The sequence below is a fragment of the Molossus molossus genome, unplaced genomic scaffold (genome assembly GCF_014108415.1).
Source record: "Molossus molossus isolate mMolMol1 unplaced genomic scaffold, mMolMol1.p scaffold_m16_p_14, whole genome shotgun sequence".
In the NCBI taxonomy this organism is placed as follows: domain Eukaryota; kingdom Metazoa; phylum Chordata; class Mammalia; order Chiroptera; family Molossidae; genus Molossus; species Molossus molossus.
In genome coordinates this window covers 48,271,866-48,291,513 of record NW_023425349.1, presented here as the reverse complement: position 1 = coordinate 48,291,513, position 19,648 = coordinate 48,271,866, and the positions used below count along the sequence as shown (strand labels likewise).

Here is a 19,648-nt window from a genome sequence, read left to right as displayed (position 1 = left end):
TATGTCCCCAAGGTCACATAGTAATAAATGATGAAACTGAGATTCAAACTGAAAGGTAGTAAATTTTTTTTGTTATATTTTGTTTTGAAGATTAAACATTTTTTATTTCAAACATGTTTAATTGAAAAAAAAAAAAGTGGCACTCTTTGGTATCAGTGTTGGAGCAGATAGTACAGCATACTTGAAAATCCATTGCATTCTACTCCCTCTGAAAATAAAAGAAAACTGCAAACTAAAGAGAGGAAAAAAAGTTTGTGTTTCCGTTTCTTTTCCTTGGGGCTGTCAGCTATGAGTTGGTTTAGTGAATAGTTTTGCAAGACTTGTTTCACTTTGTTTTGGACAAGGCTGAGCCATGCATTTCAAACAAAAGGCAGCCAATTACTAACTTCTGGTTGCTGGGTGTGGTCTCCTTTCAAATTCTATAAAATCAGAAGCCCAAGGCTTCATTCAGTTCTAGTGTGAAGCTTTCAGAGGAGAATCTCTCAGTTCTTTGCAGGAAGGTGTAAACAAAGGTAAGTCTTGGTTTTCTTTTTAGTTAGTTTTGGTTGTTTTGAAAACTTCCTGTCATGATGTTACATGTTACTGCTTCTGTAGGATTTATGGCTAATGGTGTTTAATATGTTTTGATAAATCTGTAAAATTACACTGTATTTGGATTTTGGGAATCACACATTGTAGTGTTGTGTTTTACTTCGTTAAGAAATATAACTGAAAAAATATTAAGTTTGCTTAATCCTGGCTTGTTGTACTACTGTTGGTGAGTTACCATGGAAAAGAAGGAAAGAATGTTCTCTTCCTACAAGTTCTGGGTCCCCAGGAGCTATGTGCCCCCTGCGGAAACCATGATGCAGGGGGCTTCCTACGGGAAGGGAGCCAGCCCAGGGTGGGTTTCAGGGAGCTGTTTCCACGTAGCATGGTTGACATCATTTATTTTCTTCTTTAGTAAGGAAAACTAAATGGATTCTGACCTCAGTGATACCATGCCCTTTTTAATTAACATTTGGAAATTAATGTTATTTTTACTCATGCCATGTAAATAAATAAGAGGATCTGCTTATTAATCATGTCATTCAAAGAGGGTGTGGGCACCCTCTTATTCCTGAAGTGTCTGTGTCACCGGCAGGCTTTTCAAGTGCTGATCTGAAAACCTGCGGGAGGGAAACATTTTCTGAGGGTGTCAGATGTCACGGTTTGGGGTTACCAGATGAGTCCTGTAAAAGTTACTCTGTGCAGCAGCATCTTGATTGTTGAAGGAGCCAATGGCCATAAAACTCTTTACAAAAAAAAGCACAACACAAATCTAAAGTAGAGTTTTTACTGCTGTGCGAGATATTTGCAAAAGTAAAAGATGTTGACTCATAAGCATATATCTGGCTGTCAGTCATTATTAATGTTCCTTCAAGAATTTTTCTCTTAGCCCACTTTGAATGTTACATTAAATACCCGATATCCTACATTTTTATGCTAGCTAATTAAGAACGGTGTGTTTTTTCTTGCTTTGCTTATGTCTGAAATGGTGTACGGACTTCGAAAAAGTACTGTTCCCCTCTGCCTGCATGGATGTACTCTGGTGGCTGGAGAGAAGGCGGTTGCAAAATGATTCACTGTGGTGAAATGCTGGTTTCATAATTCTGAAATGGCCTCTTCTCTAGAAATTTGTTACCACCCTAGCCCTGGGTGGTAACCACATCTGGCAGCTTTCCAACATTTGACTGATGTTGTCCAAATAGTCAATTATAACATTATTAAGGAACCAGCTCGAGTTTCATGCTTATTAAATACTTTTTCAATCAAAAGATCTGCGAAGGTTAATTTCTGTGAGTGATGTTAGCTTGCTGAGCTGGTTCTTAATCCTCTCTAGACCCACTCACTTAGGACTTATTAAAAAAAATCACAGCTGAACTAATAGACCTATTATTTTCCAGCGATACATCAAATGCCGTTTTTGAAGTAAATGAGTTCCTCTTTCTTTAGAACAGGGTAGATATTTTTATCAGAAAGATCAGAACAGACACGATTAGTATAATATCTTCATTATGCTCATTTTCTCCACTCCCAGTCTCTTGAGGTGAAGTTTAAGTTGGACACTTCAGAGCTGTTATGCATTTTAGATGCTATTTATTCGAACACTCCTATTTTTGCCAATGAAGACCCCTAGAAAACGTAAATGTTTTCTTGAGGCCATACAATCCGTTAAAGAGAAAAAAAAAAATTAGGGCTTAAAACTGCTCAATTCTTATTTTTATATTCTATAGTTATGGGTAAAAACATTTGTTAAATTATCATAGATAGTTTCCCAAATAATTAGCAAACAGACGCTATTTATTCATTCAGTCATGCTTATTAACATACTAAATACTGGGCATTTTGCCAGGGATTGGAGGGACAGCATGAATAGTAGATTAGCATAGCCTTCATGGACTGCTGCTGTACACACTGCTATGTAAGTAGAAAGTGATGACACAGAACGCTAGGGGCTCGTGGAGGGGTAAAGGCAGGATATTTGGGGAGAGCACAGAAGGTCACCCAATCCAGTGTAGAATTAATAAAGACTTGGACGCAGGTAAAGAGGTGTATGCTGATTTAGAAGCAGTAGTTAGACTAAGGACAGTGGGCGTGGGGGAGAAAACAGCATCCCAGGCAAAGGGGACCACCCTACCCAAAGGCCTGGAAGCAAAACATTTATGAGACTCCTTTTCATAAAGTGGTTCTTCACCAGCCATGGTATTGTACAGTGTAACTGTCTTCTCTCACACGCGTAGGTGTGAAGAGGTCTTGTGAAAAGTATATTAGAGGAGAAAACTGTGCAGAAGCCAAAGCCTTGAAATATAAACTCCCTGGGGCGGAGGTGAAGTCTGCCACAGTCTCCTGAGGTTAACTGTTAATGCATTTGATTCCCAAATGTGAACTATTAGAAATAACATGGATCTTGTCACTGTTCTTTTGCTTGCTAGCTCAAAAGAATATGCGATATTTTGAAATCCAAAGGTATGAATTTATGTATGCCGTGTCACCATTATCTAGAAAACTGCCAGAATATGACACTCTGTTTTCCCAGGTAGAAAGCCACAGCAATGACTTTGTCATATGCAAAGATTAATTGCTGCTGCTATCAATGGAGAACTCTGGTCATCTAGCTTGTCACTAGGAGGAAGGCCTGACAGACCACAAAACGCGGCTTCCTCTGTAACTAGTTCTGGAAGTAGTCTTTCATGAGGTTAATGATGGAAATGGAGATTTCAAAAAACAAGCCTTTCTTTTATAATAATTGCAAACCTTCAGAAAAGTTGCAAGAATATTGAACAGAATTACATAACTGTGAACATTTCACCACATTGTTTTGTTATTTATTCTTCCCCTTCCTCCTTCTTCCCCCGCCCCCCAGTTACTTTTTCTGTAACATTTGAGAGAACACCGCAGGTACGATGTCCGTGCATGCCTCTAAACACTTCTGCCTGTATACATTAAAAAATAAGGAAATTAACTTTAATGCAACAAGCCTAGTATTCTCAAAGTGTTTGGTTGGAGCAGTTGTTAATGTACCATTTCTGGAACACCTTTTTCTTACATTTAGTAAGCATGGATTCCTCTAACAACTTGGGCATACTTTTTGTGCATACTTACCGTCCTGAATTCCTTGCTGAATGAGATGAGGAGAGTTCACTTATGACACATGGATGTACAAAAAAAATGTTAATCTCTAGAAAGCTGCACATTTATCCACAGATAAATGAGATCGGTAGGCAGTGCATGATCACAAACAGATCATAACCAGATGAGCTCTGGGATACTGTTAATTTCCATCTCGGTCAGCTTGTGCATAAACGGCCAACTTCCTCTTCCAGTGAGATGTTAAGGACTGAGATAAACTTGGTTTCAGAGCTCATTAGTAGCCAGATTAAATATATTGAGCCAAGGTAATAAATTACTAAAAAAACAACAACTCTTGCCCTGGCCGGTTTGGCTCAGCGCTTAGAGTGTCGGCCTGCGGTCCACAGAGACCCGGGTTCGGTTCCCGCTAAGGGCATGTACCTTGGCTGCAGTTTGTCCCCGGCCCTGGTTGGGTCGTGTGGGTGGCAGCCACTCCATGTGTCCCTTTCACATTGATGTTTCTCTCTCTTCCTCTCTCTCCTTCCCGCTCTGAGTAAAAAATGGAAAAATGTCCTCGGATGAGGATTAAAACAAAAACAAAAAAACACAACAACTCTTAAATACCTAGTCCGAGTACTAAACAATGCAACTCGAAAAACAGAAAAAAGAAAATCTTTTGTGAACTCATAGGGTTATTCAAATTATTTATTTATCTTGACGGTACAAGTTTATTTTCTGGACCAGATCATTATTTGAATAGTAATGATATCTGACATCTGTAGAACATGCGGTAGTCTATAAAACACTTGCATGCATTATTTATTTACAGTTAAGCAAGTGTTACCTTCAAATGACTGAATGGGTTTTATTAAGTTCAAGATGCTGGTTTTCATGTCGAGGGTAGATATTGAACAGACAGAAAGGTTTGGTCACATTTTTGGCCAAAATATTTTTGCTGTGGAATTTGTAAGGTGTGCGAACTGCTAAGAGTGTGTTAAACACACAGTTAGTTGACTTTGTGCCCTTAAATAGCAGGACATGACAATTCTTAAAATTCTTCAGAGCCACTTCTGACATCTTGCCAAAACCCTTGTTTCTTTAGGCTTTGCTAAGAGCTGGTGCATCTAACTTGGCTTAGTGGAGATTCCATTTTCCTCTAACTGCTTCTCTGAGATGGGTCACATTGAGGCTGCTTTTCTTTTCCAGGCCATCAGATTACTTGAGACTGAAATCCAGGAACTTGGCTGTGTTACAAAGCTGTCTCCTCTGTGGACACTGTTATGTCAAATAAATTATTTTTTATTTTTTATTTTGTGTTATGTAATTAATAGAGCAATAACATTTTCTTATACTCTTTCTCAAGTTTATATTTTAAGAAAGTGATGCATTATATAAGCATTTTTTTAGAAGTGAAAACAATGAGTGAAATACAGGAAAGTCTTCATCAATTTCATTTTGAAGTTGTGAGTCTCATTTTTTAAATGGTAATTGACAACATCTTTAATCTTTAATATCTCAGTTTTTTTCCTAATTGAAAAGAGTGGAAATATTGGAACATGTGTTTCGATAACTACCTTTATTGGAGGATTCTACTTGATGAAAAGCATGGATGAGATGGTAAAAATGAAATTTTAAATACCTGAAACCTTGCCAGAAGTTGCTCGATGTTTTGGATGTGCCAGTTAAGCAATAGGAAAACGAAATTCTCCACATGCCAACAGCAACTGCACCAGATTATTTCTTCAGTAGGAATTCAAACGTTGTGCAAAATTGTACAACATGACTTTACCTTAGGAAACAACTTCAAATTTACCAATTGCTGGGTGGGGAAGTGGGAAGAGATGAAATAAGTGCACAATATATTGGTTCTTCTCCCAGATGACAGACTAGGAATTTGATCAATCTCCATAATAATTAAGTGGAGATAGTTTTTCCTTGGGATATTATTTCCCTCATGCATTTAATCTCATTACCTGGATCTGCAGTTATTTTTCAGCAGGTGTAGATTGAAATACTTTGTTTGAACAGGCTGTTACCAGTTTCACTCCTCATGAGTCATTTAGCTTCACATCAAGAATTTACGATGGCCTCAGCTCCTTCTAGTCTCCCTCACTTGTATTCATGAGTCATTTCCAGAGGGACACACATAAGGGTACGGAGAGATACCCGCACACACCTAGATCATAGGCTCCTAAAAACACATCCCAAGACAGAAAGGATCATTGGTGGCTTCTTTTAGTGATAACACAGAGGCTATATTAGTCGTTAACACACTTTGGGATTCCAAAATATATATGGTTGATTACATAACAACATTGCTGAACCGTGCTAGCAATTCAAGAAATTTCCTTTCAGATAGTTTACAGCCATGTTGCAATTTCACCCCAACACTTCCTGTTAGAGCAAAGCACCTGGTACAGAGTAATCCATTTCCGAGTTCTTTGTGTTGGGTAGAAAAACATGCACACCTAGAATCTGAACAGCTCAAACAAGAGGAGCACTCCAAGTACTGAAAGAATTTTATACCAAAGAATGGGAAAAATATACTGAATTATTTGGGGGAGAAATAGCACCTAAATATTTTTTTTATGGCTAGTTTTAAATTTAAATCAACTTCTGTAGATTGTTACAGATTATTTTACCTTATGAATGTAAATATTATGCCCCTTCTGTTCAGATTCTTAAGGACCCTGCTTAGGTTCTCTAATGGCCTATTAAATGAGCTCTTCTCTTAGCCATTCCCTATGACAGAGGATAGTCATCTTTTTGACATATAAATGGAATCATATTGCTTTCTTTTTTAAAAATCCATTAATGCTTTCCCAAAGCTATAGGGGTACATTTAAAATTCTTTGTTGGAGCTTCTGTCAACCTTTCTTTTTCCAGTAAACTTCTTTCAGTTCTCCAAATATGACAAGTGTCTCTCTGCTTTGTTCTCCTTCACTTTTCTGCCAGGTTAATCTCCACTCGTTTCAAGAGAGGCTCAGATCAGCCAGCGCCTCCTCTAAAAGGTTTCCTTAGCTTCTGTGTGCTCCCACTGAGAGCACACAGGAACTTGAAGTTCACTGAGGCAAGGGAGGAAGTTTTGATGTTTCTTGCACCCCTAGTGCTTGGCAGATAGTATTGGTCTGTAAATTCAGAGCAATAAAATGAATCACCAGCTCCTCTCTTGAGCCTATGTGTTTATTTGTAGTAGTCATCTGACTCCTAACAGTTAGGACTGAGAAAGCCAAGAAAGAGTGGAGGCTATGGGTTTCTGTTCAGGGGAAAGACTCTCCTTTGAAAAAACTTACGTCTAGCATTTTACTATGCTTCTAAGAGTAATATCCTGGAAAGTTAACTCAAGGCTACTCTATGTCTGGTGCATGCAAGGGAACAGAGTGGCATATACTGTGTGGGGAATTTGTGGTTTGTAAAAGCATCTATGTTTTCTTTCCAGAAACTTCTTTAAAAATGGCAATGGTATCAGAATTCCTCAAGCAAGCCTGGTTTATCGACAACGAAGAGCAGGAATACGTTGTAAGTCAAGTGACAATCAAATAATTTAGTTAAACATTGAAAGAGAGACCAGTAGGAGTGAATGGACATTAATTTTTTTCTCTCTCATCGACAGCAAACCGTGAAAGGATACAAAGGTGGACCTGGGTCAGCAGTGAGCCCCTATCCCACCTTCAATCCATCCTCGGATGTTGCTGCCTTGCATAAAGCAATAACAGTTAAAGGTGACTAAGTCTTCCCAAAACAGTCCCCTCCAGCAGATGTCAGAGTACCTGCTTCAATGACTATTGAAAAACCGATATTTGCAATGGAAAAAGTCTGTTTCATTTTGAAGACAAAAAGATTTCTTTATCAAACAAAGCTATAGTTCCTTTGTTATCTTTTGTTATCACTTAAACATTTTTGGTTAAATCTGTAGAATCTCTTCTGCCACAACAGATGCCCTTACCAGCTCATTTCTAGCATAAACTCAACACTAAAACCAACACCTCTGCTCACATTTAGGGTTTGAACTAAGATCAATACTGTAACTCTGAGGGCCAGGGACAATTTCCTCTTCCTTTTTCATCCATATATATCATCCAAAGCACTTCCCTTTGATATGTAGTATTGCATCTATATAGTTCATATTTCTTAGCTTATTAAGAACTTCATTTGGAGCATCTTGACAATGAATCATTTAATGTCGATTATTGATGAGGAACAAATTTGATTTTAAAACAAATTTGATTTTTAAAAATATTTTATTTTCAGGTGTAGATGAAGCAACCATCATTGACATTCTAACTAAGAGAACCAATGCACAGCGTCAACAGATCAAAGCAGCATATCTCCAGGAAAAAGGAAAGGTGGGTTGGAGTGGTAAATTTAGACATTTAATTTCAGTTGCATTTGTGTTAAATCTGGATTTTGAAGCACAGTTACCTAGTTCATTCAGTCTCTAGCACTGTTTTCCCATTACAACTACAACAAGGATTGCAGTATTTATCCACTTGATTGCAATCAGATCAATTCTGGCAAATTGACTGGTTTCATACGTTTGTCCTGTTGGTGTAGGTTCTTTGCAGATGTGATGTTTTGTATTGGAGACAAACCTTTCATTTCAACATAACAAACATCAAGATTACTATTGGCAATAAGGACTATGTTTTGATTGAAATGTGTCTTCTGCTAAAATTTAAACTGAGTGCATGCCTAAATGTAAAGTTTAAACATATAATTCTGCTGTTGATGTAAGAGACATCCAAACCTGTACAGAATTTTTTTTTTTTTTTTTTTAGTTTATTTGAGCAAAACTAACGACAATTTCCGGGAAGCAACATCTCTACAGTTTTGCAGTTTATTTTATACATGAGAATCAAAGGAGGAGGCAGAAGGAAGGTTACATGAAATTCATTATTTTTAGATTAAGGGGGTGGGAGAAAGCAAAACAGAAATCTCTGGGATTGGATGAAAAGTAAAATAAGGAGACACATACTTCTTTTACATTGTTGGGTACAGGAGAGTCAATAATGAACATTTACAGCACATAGACATGGTATGTGAGGAAGAAGATAATGAAGGGTTCTGTGATCTAGTGCCCTGGTGGTGATGGCGGGGTGTGGGGTGCCCCGAGGAATCTGGAAAAGGAGATTAACCTGACATTTTAGATGCAAAAGGACACTATACAGGCTCCCTTCAGGTCAAGATTGACCTTTGTCAAGGAAGCTACAGTACCTGACTACCTGCCAAGACCTGACTACCCGCCATGACCCACTTTAGTTAGGAATTTTTTTTTTGTATCCTCATCCGAGGACATTTTTCCAATTTTTGTTCAGACAGAGTGGGAGGGAGAGAGAGGAAGAGAGAGAGAGGGAAACATCGATGTGAAAGGGACACATCGAGTGGCTGCCACCCGCACGACCAACCAGGGGCGGGGACAAACTGCAACCGAGGTACGTGCCCTTAGCGGGAACCGAACCCGGGTCTCTCCGGACCGCAGGCGGACGCTCTAACCGCTGAGCCAAACCGGCCAGGGCTAGTTAGGAATTTTTATGTTCATACTATCCTATGTGGATATTTTCCGCCTCTTGAGTTTATAGGGCTTTCCATTCAGGCCTTTTCTGAGCTGTCAGGTTTAAAATGTGGCCCCTTTTTGTCCACACTACTTTAAAAGTAAGCTTTATATTTTTTATACCAAATACGGGTAGTGTTTTTTAAGGAATGCATTTTGAAAACTATATGTCAGTGTCTGATTATAGTGTTTATTTGAGTAGTGAAAAAACCTCCACATTTGGAAAAATTATTAAGACATTATGTATTTTTAAGTATCGTTACTGTTTCTGTTAATCCACAACCCTATGTTTTGAGCTTCTTGGTTTCTTCCCTGTATAAAAGATTGAGAACCCTGTTTGAACAAGTTATTAAATTTAGCAAAATTTTATCCTAATGACTCCAAAGGATTAAAATAACATTCTAAATATCTGGTTACCTAAAGGTCAGGTAACCCTACATTGCTGTGTAACCTAGCATGTTACTTATTATAAGCCCTGCTTCTAATCTCTGTTATAGCCCTTGGATGAAGCTCTGAAGAAAGCCCTTACAGGTCACCTTGAAGAAGTTGTTTTGGCTCTATTAAAAACTCCAGCCCAGTTCGATGCTGATGTACTCCGAGGAGCCATGAAGGTAAATCACCTGATTTAAGCAAAACTCCTTTTCTGAAAAAAAATGTGTAGGTCAAGTCCACTTATGCCTCCTATTGTATCCTCAACATCTGTACAGGGCCTATCAATTAGTGGGAATAAAATGCATGAATTGATTAATTAATTAATAGCTGTGTTATTTTCACCTTCCTCAACATGTCACTATATCAGTCATATAGCTCACTTTTTATGTCTTTGTCCAGAATGTTGGCTTAAAACCCATTTTGTTTCTAGAGCAATTATAGTTAGAGCTCATTGTAATTAGTAAATATTGTGGGAAACTTACTAAAGGCTGGATTCAAACAAGTTTTGGGACACAAAAACTAGCTCTCAAATGAAGATTTTCCTACATTTCTTCTTTTCTTATCTTTCAATTCAGGGCCTTGGTACTGATGAAGACACTCTGAATGAAATTTTGGCATCAAGAACTAACAGAGAAATCAGAGAAATTGACCGAGTCTATAGAGAAGGTAAGTTTTAATGTCCAATAGTCCAAGTGCCTTAGTGGGAAAAAGACATACTTTTCTTAAAATTGAATATGGATGTTAATTATGGGGACTTTGGAAAGTCTACATAGTAACATGTCTTGTTTCACATGTCTACTGTAATCACACACAGTTACCGGGTACCATTCAAGTGCTAAGGTGCTGAAGGGAGACACTGTTTGCACTTTAATCAAAAATGTCCCTTTAAGACAAATGGCCACACAGTGTTGTAATTCAAAGCATCGAATTCAAAGAATTCTCTAAAAACATTTCCTATTATTCTGAGATTTATTTCATTAAAATAGTCTGTTGTCTTTTATTTTCAAAACATAACAAAGAAATAAAATCTTCAAAGAAAATATTCTCCCTTTGTCCTTGGAAAGGTAAAGAGCTAGGTGCTTATAATCCTGCAATGGAAACTTTTAAGCATTATGAACTTTACTGTTATGCTTTATGTAAATGATTCGCCTACTCTTTATCTCTAGTTGGATCCATAGAGATGAAAGACCAGCCATAGCCCATTATATCTATTCAGTGAAACATCTTATTTAAATGATACGCTCAACACTCTAAAGAGGGGAGCTGCAGCTGGGTCCTGAGCAGTGCTGGGTCTTTTACTATTTTCTTTTTCTAGTTTCCCAAGTCAATATGTGGCACATGGGGGACCTTTCTGCCTGTTTTCATCCCAAGCAAGGAGTATACAACAGCCCTTGCATATTGTTTTTGGAGCAGTTTAATGAAAGAAGCAGAATAAGGAAGCTTTCAACCTCATTTTCTACATTTGTCTCATTACTAATATTTATCCTACATCTGTTTATGAATGATGATAATTAGGAGGAGCATTGTTTTAGTTTTTTGTTTAATAAAACATAGTTTGCAAAGGAAAATATTCATATTTCCCCATTATACCCAAGATATAGCTCAATGATAGCTTATTGCCCCATCTTCTAGTTAATTATTTATTCAGTTAATTTTTTCCTAATATAGCATTATTTTGCATAGTTAAGTAAGGATGTTTACTTAAGTAAAAATTTTAAGACTGTCCATCTATGTATGTGTGTATGTATGTGTATATACCCACACACACAAACACACACACATACAATTAAACCATATTACATATTTATAATTATTAAAGTAAATAAATAACCTATGTTCAAACAAGTACCTCTGGTTTACTCTTTTAAATAACCGTTCTATTGATCACGTTGCTTAAATTCTGGCATGTTTATTTTAGAATTAATTATTTAATACCTATGTAATTCATATTATTTATATTAGCAAAAGCTCTGTGACTATAGGTTTTCATTCATAATTAAATTGCTTTCATTGCCCTGGAGGTTATACGTTTGATGGTCCAGAGTTTTACTTGCTTCATTATCTCCATTTTTATTTAAAAAAGATAATATTTTGAAATGCATTCCATAAGTTATTGAACATTTGGTATTGCAAATATTAAGCTAATATAGAGATTTCTGAAATAATAATTATCATTACAGCAAAATATACTTTTCTTATTTTTCAGAATTGAAGAGGGATCTGGCTAAAGACATCGTCTCAGACACCTCTGGAGATTATCGGAAGGCTTTGCTTTCTATGCTTAAGGTATAACTCAAGTGGTTCAGTAAATGCTTCTTTTTTTTTTAATCCTCACCTAAGGATATTTTTTCATTGATTTTCAGATAGCGATGGAGAGAGGGAGGGAGGGAGAGAGAGAGAGAACCATCGATGTGAGACAGACACATCTGTTGGCTGCCTCCCACAGGACCCCGACCAGGGCTGAGGATCAAACGGAAACCAAGTTACGAGCCCTTGACTGAATTGAACCTGTGACTCTTTGGTCCGAGGGCCAACATTCTAATCGCTGAGCCAAACCTGCCAGGGCACTTCTTTTATGAAGAGTAAAATTTTAGATTTCATCTTGCTCTAGAAATAAGCAATTGATTCTCTTTTTCTTAAAGAATATTATTTATTCAATTTTAAGGGAAATAAGTGAATCATGTGATTACATGCTAGAAAACAAATTACCAAGAGAATGGGATTTTTTTTTTTTTTCAGGGTGATCGGGCTGAGAATCTTGGGATAAATGAGGAAATGGCTGATTCGGATGCCAGGGTAAGCAATTCTCCTAGAGTCACCTTCCTCCCTCACACCGTTCCTACCTTAGATGAGGTTCTCATTGGCTGACTTTCACATGAGAGCAAGTCTAAGATGTTTCAGGAGGCCAAGCTACATGATGTTCTTTCCCTAAATGATACGTACTATTCTTTACTTGAGCAGCCCAAGAAATAAAAAGTGTGGTCTTGATGATTTTCAATAGATCTCATTATTCATAAAGTCAGGGAGGATTGAAAGAGTACCATGAGAATTTGATTTATTATTCCCAAGAATTGTTATGTTGAGAAAACTCTGATTTTTAAAAACGTTACCAACTATGAGAAAGGGAAGTAATTTTTTATAAAGTGGAGTGGAAAGAGTAAGCACATCTAACATTCTTTTAACAATGAACTTTAGAATGGTTTATAGATATAAGCTTATATTGTGAAAATACTTTGGTAATGATATTATAATTATAAAACAATTGTAATAACATTTATATACTTTGAAATATATTGTTATATATAGTTTCAGTGAGGTTGTTGGTCATTAATATACCAATCAATTGGCAACATTAGGAAATGTGCCATTTTAGCACCTAGAATTTCTGTTAAAAAAAAAAAAGATTATTATTTGCATATGCCTTCCTCTTGGGATAGCATTATCTCTATAAATTCATCACAGGGAGTCAGTAAGAATAGAAATGTATTTCTCCACCCCCACTGCCTTCACTGTAACAGTACATTATCTTGCACATAATAGGCACTCATTAGCTTCTTGCTGAATAAATGCATACGGATCAGATCAGTTTGCCTGAAAAGTCCAAAATAACTTCTTACGTCCTTTGGAAGTTTGACCATTTTGATAAAAATTGTGCAAGCGTACGAAAGAGCAAAAGTTAGTATTTGAATAATTCCCCGTAATAATAAAAAAATTCTTATTTGCTTATGACATTTTTGAATTCGCTTTCCATTTTAAGACTATCAGGGCTTTTAGATGTATATTTATGGCAGCTACATGGATAAGTGTGACCCAAGAAGGTAATGGAAAGTAAGATTTCAAAGTTAACAGAGCAGTTTGTGTCAGTAAGGAGGGGATTCTCAATTTCATTTAAAAAAGAGGAAAATCTGTACTTTAATAAAGCTAAATTATTTATCTAAGATTACAGAGTTATTAAGTTGCAGAGTCAAAATTTGAATCTAGAAATTCTTACATCAAAATTCAAGATGTAGGTTATGGTTGAATTGTTGATTTATTAGCTAATAATTAGTTTGAACAATTAAAAGTAAAAAAAAACCATGTTTTTAGAGAGGTCCTTGGAGTTGTCTTAATGTAGAACATAATCTTAAAGCAATTTTATTCATCAAATATTTCTCCTTCAGACGTATATTCAGTCTCTAACGTTTGCAAGGCATCTTGGGAGATACCGTGGCAGATGCGCTCAGTCTCAGCACTGTCCACTCTGATCCTTTTGGGTACAGAGCAGCTACCTAGAGAACCTTGAGGAGTTCTAACATTCTTGTGCAGATAGCGAGTCAGCAGATGGTCAAGGGGTCACTTTTGTGTTTCTTGACAGGCACTATATGAAGCAGGAGAAAAGAGAAAAGGGACAGATGTGAACGTGTTCACTACCATTCTTACCACCCGAAGCTATCCCCATCTTCGAAGAGGTAGGAAAAAAAATGTTTCCTGAAACTTATTTATAGAAGATGTATTTTTTTTTTTTAGGATAAATAAGAGAAAGGAAAGAGGAAAGTCTTAACCAGCAGCATCCTCCTATACCACATGAATCCTGTATAGTGCTACTGACCCTTAATGACCATTGTGTATTTGTTCAACTTTGTATAGTGATAATTTTGTCGTATTTGAAACGCCTTTTGTGACTGTGGCATGTAGAACATTATTTCCTTATTTTCACTATTTTTCTCCTAAAATATTTGGAACAAGTGTGACAAAATAGATCCATACAACAGAAGAAATGAAATCACAATAAAGAAAAGCAAAACACTCAGGACAAAGTGGGGGGAAAGTGAATTTATTTATTTATTTATTTATTTATTTATTTATTTATTTATTTATTTATTTATTTATGTATGTATTTATTTAATCCTCACCACAGGACATTTTTGCATTTATCTTCAGATAGAAGGGGAGGGAGATAGGGAGGGAGAGAAACATTGATGTGAGAGAGACACATCGAGTGGTTGCCACCCACAGGACCCCAATCGGGGCCGGGGACAAACCGCAACCGAGGTCCATGCCCTCAGCGGGAACCAAACCTGGGACTCTCTGGTCCGCGGGCCAGTGCTCTAACTGCTGAGCCAAACTGGCCAGGGTGAAAAAGTGTATTTAGATGCTCCAGAAACAGAAACCAAAAGGAGTTTTTGCCTTTGAGCACAAGATTTAGCTTTGAGCCTACTGGAAGACATGGCAAATGGAAAGTCATGATAATTACCTAAAGTTCATTATCTGATAATAGCACACTGATTTCTAATGCCAAAATTAAGGGAAACTCACCGCACAGATTTTTATATAAGGGAAGATCCATTTGCTATGGTACTTAGTGCTGATGTAGCAAGTGTTATGATTGTCAATCACATGCCATTTCTAATAAATGTCAACACTTGCAAAAATTTCCCCAAAATATACAAGAACACCAGAATAGCCATGTGAGTTATATTCCTAGGAGAACATGAAGTATCCAAAATATACTTTGTTGAGTAATTAGGTTTAGAATACAAGAACACCAGAATAGCCATGTGAGTTATATTCCTAGGAGAACATGAAGTATCCAAAATATACTTTGTTGAGTAATTAGGTTTAGAATATGTTCTGAAGTTCAGTTGTCCTAAGGAGTACTTTGAGTTAGTTGTCCTGATTTTGCTAACGTCTGTTAAAGAATAGGATGTTTTCTACATCTCTTAGTTTAAATGTAATGTTCAGTGTTTCAGAAGTATACCAAGTACAGTCAGCATGACATGAACAAAGTTCTGGACCTGGAGATGAAGGGTGACATTGAGAAGTGCTTCACAGTTATTGGTATGTAGTCCTGGAGGGGGAAGAATTTTCTGAATAAAAATTGCATCCTGTCCCATAATTTAAAAACAAAATATAACAAAACAAAAGTGAAACAACTCAGATGTAATTCAGCTATGCTTCAGATAGAGGCAACATGTTAGATGATGGCAATGCAGATTTAACTAAATGGATACAGTGACCTTCTTAATAATGACAGATATCACCCCACCTCCTTAAAAAAAAAAAGACAGGCAGGTGGAAAGTACTTACTGAGCCCCTACTCATGCCAAGCAGTGGACCATATTGGACAGAGCACAGAGGAAAGTCTGAATGGTCATTCAGAGAACAGGATATGAAATTAGATGCAGATTCAAATCCTGGTCTGTCACTTGCCAATTGAATAATCTTAGGCAAGTCCAGAGATTTTGATTCAGTAGTTCTCTGGTAGCTTCTGACAGTGTCTTTAAAAGAAAAAGTTATTAAAAGTCTCTTGTGCTGTTCAGATGACCAGTAGGTCTGGGAACCTGTATTCTAAAGTGGTGCTTTTCAAACATTAAAGTGCACATAAATCTGCTGGAAATTGGTCAAAATGCAGATTCTGATTTCACTGGGTCTGGTGTGGGGCCTGGGATTCTACATGTCTAACAAGCAGTTTCTAACAACCTAGTTTTTCGGTCTACGGATCACAGTTTGAAAAGCAAACTAGAGAATCTCACTAATTGACACATCTGTTAGTGTTTTACTTGGCAGCTGCCTTTTACAGCCTGTCATTTTCCACTTAAAAAGCATTTGTTTTTTTGTATTACAACATGAAAAAAGGATGTATTATATGCCAATATGGCCTTTAACACCAACTGGTGTCCCTATGCCCAAGAAGGGTATACTCAGGATAGCATGATGTGTAGAAGCTGCTATTGTTTGTCTTTAAGATAATAGGTGATGGTATCATGGGAGAGAATATTCAAAACCAACATCTAGAGAATAGCTTCTTATAAACTAAATATGCCATACTGAGGGGGGAGGGGTAAATAGAATCTTGGGTAAAATGGGTAAATAGAATCTTGCTTGCAAAACCCTATATCTCCTATTTCTTTCATATGCATTTTTCTTCTTTTTTTTTTGGTAAATTTGTCCACTAAAGTGTGCCTCTCTTGCAGTGAAGTGTGCCACAAGCAAACCAATGTTCTTTGCTGAGAAGCTTCATCAGGCCATGGCGGTAAGATTCTTATATGATTTGCTTAGGGGAAAATTATTGTTAGTGGAGAGATCATAAAACCTCAGATTGATTGAAAATCACATATACTTTAGTATTGTCCCATTAAAAAGAATCACTGTTCCATCCAATGCAAGAGGTAATACACTTCTTTATTAGAATAAAATTAGATGTGCTGTATTCTTTTTTTTATATATATAAGTACAACAGTAAGATGAGCTTGTTGGTAATTTGTGGGTTACTCATGATTTGTGTAAAACATGAGTCAGCACAGGAAGGGTGATATAATTTTGCTTTTAATGCGTGATGTTAGTAACCTTCTGCTAAGGTTGTGAGTTTTACAACCTTTTCCTTTCTAGGTTTCATTTGTTTTTTTATTATTCTGTCTTCCATGCCATGGATGAATAGGTCATTCTAAGCTTTTTAAATGTTGTGCTAAGATTACTGAAGTAATCTTAAGATGTATTGAGATACATTTCAACCACTAACTTTATTGTCTTGCTTTCATCATATTATATAGGATGCCACCTGTATACTTATACTATGGAGTTGTCTTTTTTTTTTTTAATTAGCAACTTCAAAATAAGGAATTCTTTGGACTAGAGAGAGAGAGAGACCTAACCATCAATTAATAGGAAAGAGTCCTTATGAAATGATAGGCATAGTGCTGTTATGTGTGAGGCAGTCCAATCTCTGAGCCCACATCTGCTCCTATTTAGTGGGCTAATTCTATGGGTAATGATAAATACCTAGTACTGTAGAAGAGTAGAAGAGTATCCTGTACCCCAGATTCGGATATCAGTATAGCCTTGTCCTCAGCTAAACTAGGACCCGGTAGTGAACAGGAATTAGCCAGATGGAAACAGGGGTGGAAGAGTTGGAGAGATAAAGTGAGATTGGTCTAGGAAGAGGAGGTACCATTACTCTTCCAAGATAATAGGGGCAGTTAGTGATGGTGCATAGCAGAAGAAGAGGTGGTAGAATTAGGCGGGGCATTGCAAGCCAGATAGAATGATTGGGTTTTATCCTGAAAGAAAAAGACCATCGAGGGATTTTAAATAGATGAATTAGACGATCAGATAGTTCACTTTATCTGTAATTATTGAATAGTTTAGAGAAAGGAGAGACTGGGTGGAGGAAGGCCAATTAGAAGGCTGTAAAAGCTCTGAATGTACTGCTGATGTAGCAACTGGGTTCTTGTCATTTTGTTACCACTTGTGTAAAGTGTGTGCGTGGGCGTGTGTGTCTATTTTAATGTAGAGGGTGTTTTCTGTAGAAACTATATGGGTGAACAAAGGGTATGAGTACGTTCAAACCCATACCCTGCTTTATTAAGAGGATGCTCTGAATATGAGAGACACTTAACCCTCACTTGTTTTGGACAGGGTGTCGGAACACGTGATAAAACACTGATCAGGATTATGGTTTCCCGTTCTGAAATCGACATGAATGATATCAAAGCATGTTACCAGAAGCTGTATGGTGTCTCTCTCTGCCAAGCCATCATGGTATGTTGTGATTTTCTTAACGCTGCCCACAAATAATAATTCCTGTTGCATTTTTTTTAAAGGGAAAGGCTGACTTACTATATCTGTATATTTTATATATCAGATTAATTTATTATATTAGGGTATATAATTTATAAGTAAATTTAACTTTCACTGGTAAAATTTACTAGTGAGTCTGTACTGAAAAAATACTCAAATTTTTTAGCATTCACAGAACATTTACTGTCTCATACATAAATTTAGCAACCACAATATTTTTTGGAAGGAAGATATAATGATTTATTTTGCAATGAATATTGATCAGAGGGTTAGAAACTTATTATTCTAAGTTTTTCCTTAGTTTTGTCATATGTAAAATGTATAAAATGCATGTTCCTATGATCTCATTATAATGTTAAGAAATAAAAATAAAGGCAAGTCAAGGGTTTTTAAGTTATTGGAAGATAGGTGCCTATTTAAGTTAAATTTGCCACTTATAATGAATAACTATAATCTACCGAGAAAATCACAAGCTTCTAGCTTTCTCCGGTGTGTGTTAGCTATTCCCCAAAAGGATCTGAAATGATCCTGTGTTATATTTACTCAGTTCTGTGTGACCTCTTATTCTTGGAAAATAATAGCTCTAATACACAACTCAGAGAAGTTCACAATCTGAATCTTGATAGGTATTGCTTTTATATAATAATCAATTAAAAAATATCAGTTATCTGCTATATGAATTAGATTATCTAATTAAATGAATAATATTCTTACCAAAGATCCTAGATAATTGATGCACTGTGATGTATGTTCTAGAACTCTTTAAGTTTACTAAGACTACAATTATTCTATAATTTAAGCATACTTTATATTGATTATGGTTTTAGGCAACATTAAGTATACTCTATTTTTTAATCAACAGGATGAAACCAAAGGAGATTATGAGAAAATCCTAGTGGCCCTCTGTGGAGGACAATAAACATTCCTTTGATGATCTCAAGCTTTTTAATGAGAAGATTTTTAAAATCATGTCTTTTTATGCCATATTGTAGATTTAAATAGGAAAGTTTCTTCAGCAGGATTTATCTAGCTAACTGCTTTCTGAAAACTATAGCTAATATAGCTTGTTTTTATATCACAACTCTGTTTAATAGAGATAAATTAAAAAAAAAATTTACCACGAACTCTAATACTTCATAAACAGGTTGTTCTGGTAATTACCTAAGAAAGATGTTTATGTAATAGAAAATAAAGTGATTTTACAGGATTATTGATGTGTTACTGGTTCTTCTGTTCTGATTTTCTTCTGTATGTAATGTAGCGGTTTAATTTGATATCAGGGGACAGGAGCTATAATCTTAAATTATAATCATTTAATTAAATAGATATCACATGTTAAATTAAAGAAAATGCAGTTAAAAAATAGACCCCTTACATCTTATCATCTTGATACATATTATTGAGAGTGTTTTCTGCAATAATGAATTTATTGCATCAGCATTATAACAATCGGACATTCTGCTATATTTTGTGAATCAGTATAAAGATAAAATGGCAAGAGAAAAAAAAATTTCTCAC

General features: G+C 36.3%; 1 protein-coding gene across 1 annotated transcript; it reads left to right on the top strand.

Annotated features, from left to right (window-relative positions):
• The first annotated feature begins 351 nt into the window (after window positions 1-351).
• Window positions 352-19,380, top strand: ANXA1 (annexin A1). Its single transcript, XM_036260745.1, has 13 exons — window positions 352-512; window positions 7,031-7,110; window positions 7,205-7,313; window positions 7,843-7,937; window positions 9,640-9,753; window positions 10,150-10,240; window positions 11,781-11,860; window positions 12,314-12,370; window positions 13,929-14,022; window positions 15,296-15,391; window positions 16,528-16,586; window positions 17,969-18,091; window positions 18,993-19,380. Exons 2-13 carry the CDS (start codon window positions 7,045-7,047, stop codon window positions 19,047-19,049), a joined length of 1,041 nt encoding a protein of 346 aa, XP_036116638.1. The 5' UTR covers window positions 352-512; window positions 7,031-7,044; the 3' UTR covers window positions 19,050-19,380.
• Window positions 19,381-19,648: the final 268 nt, after the last annotated feature.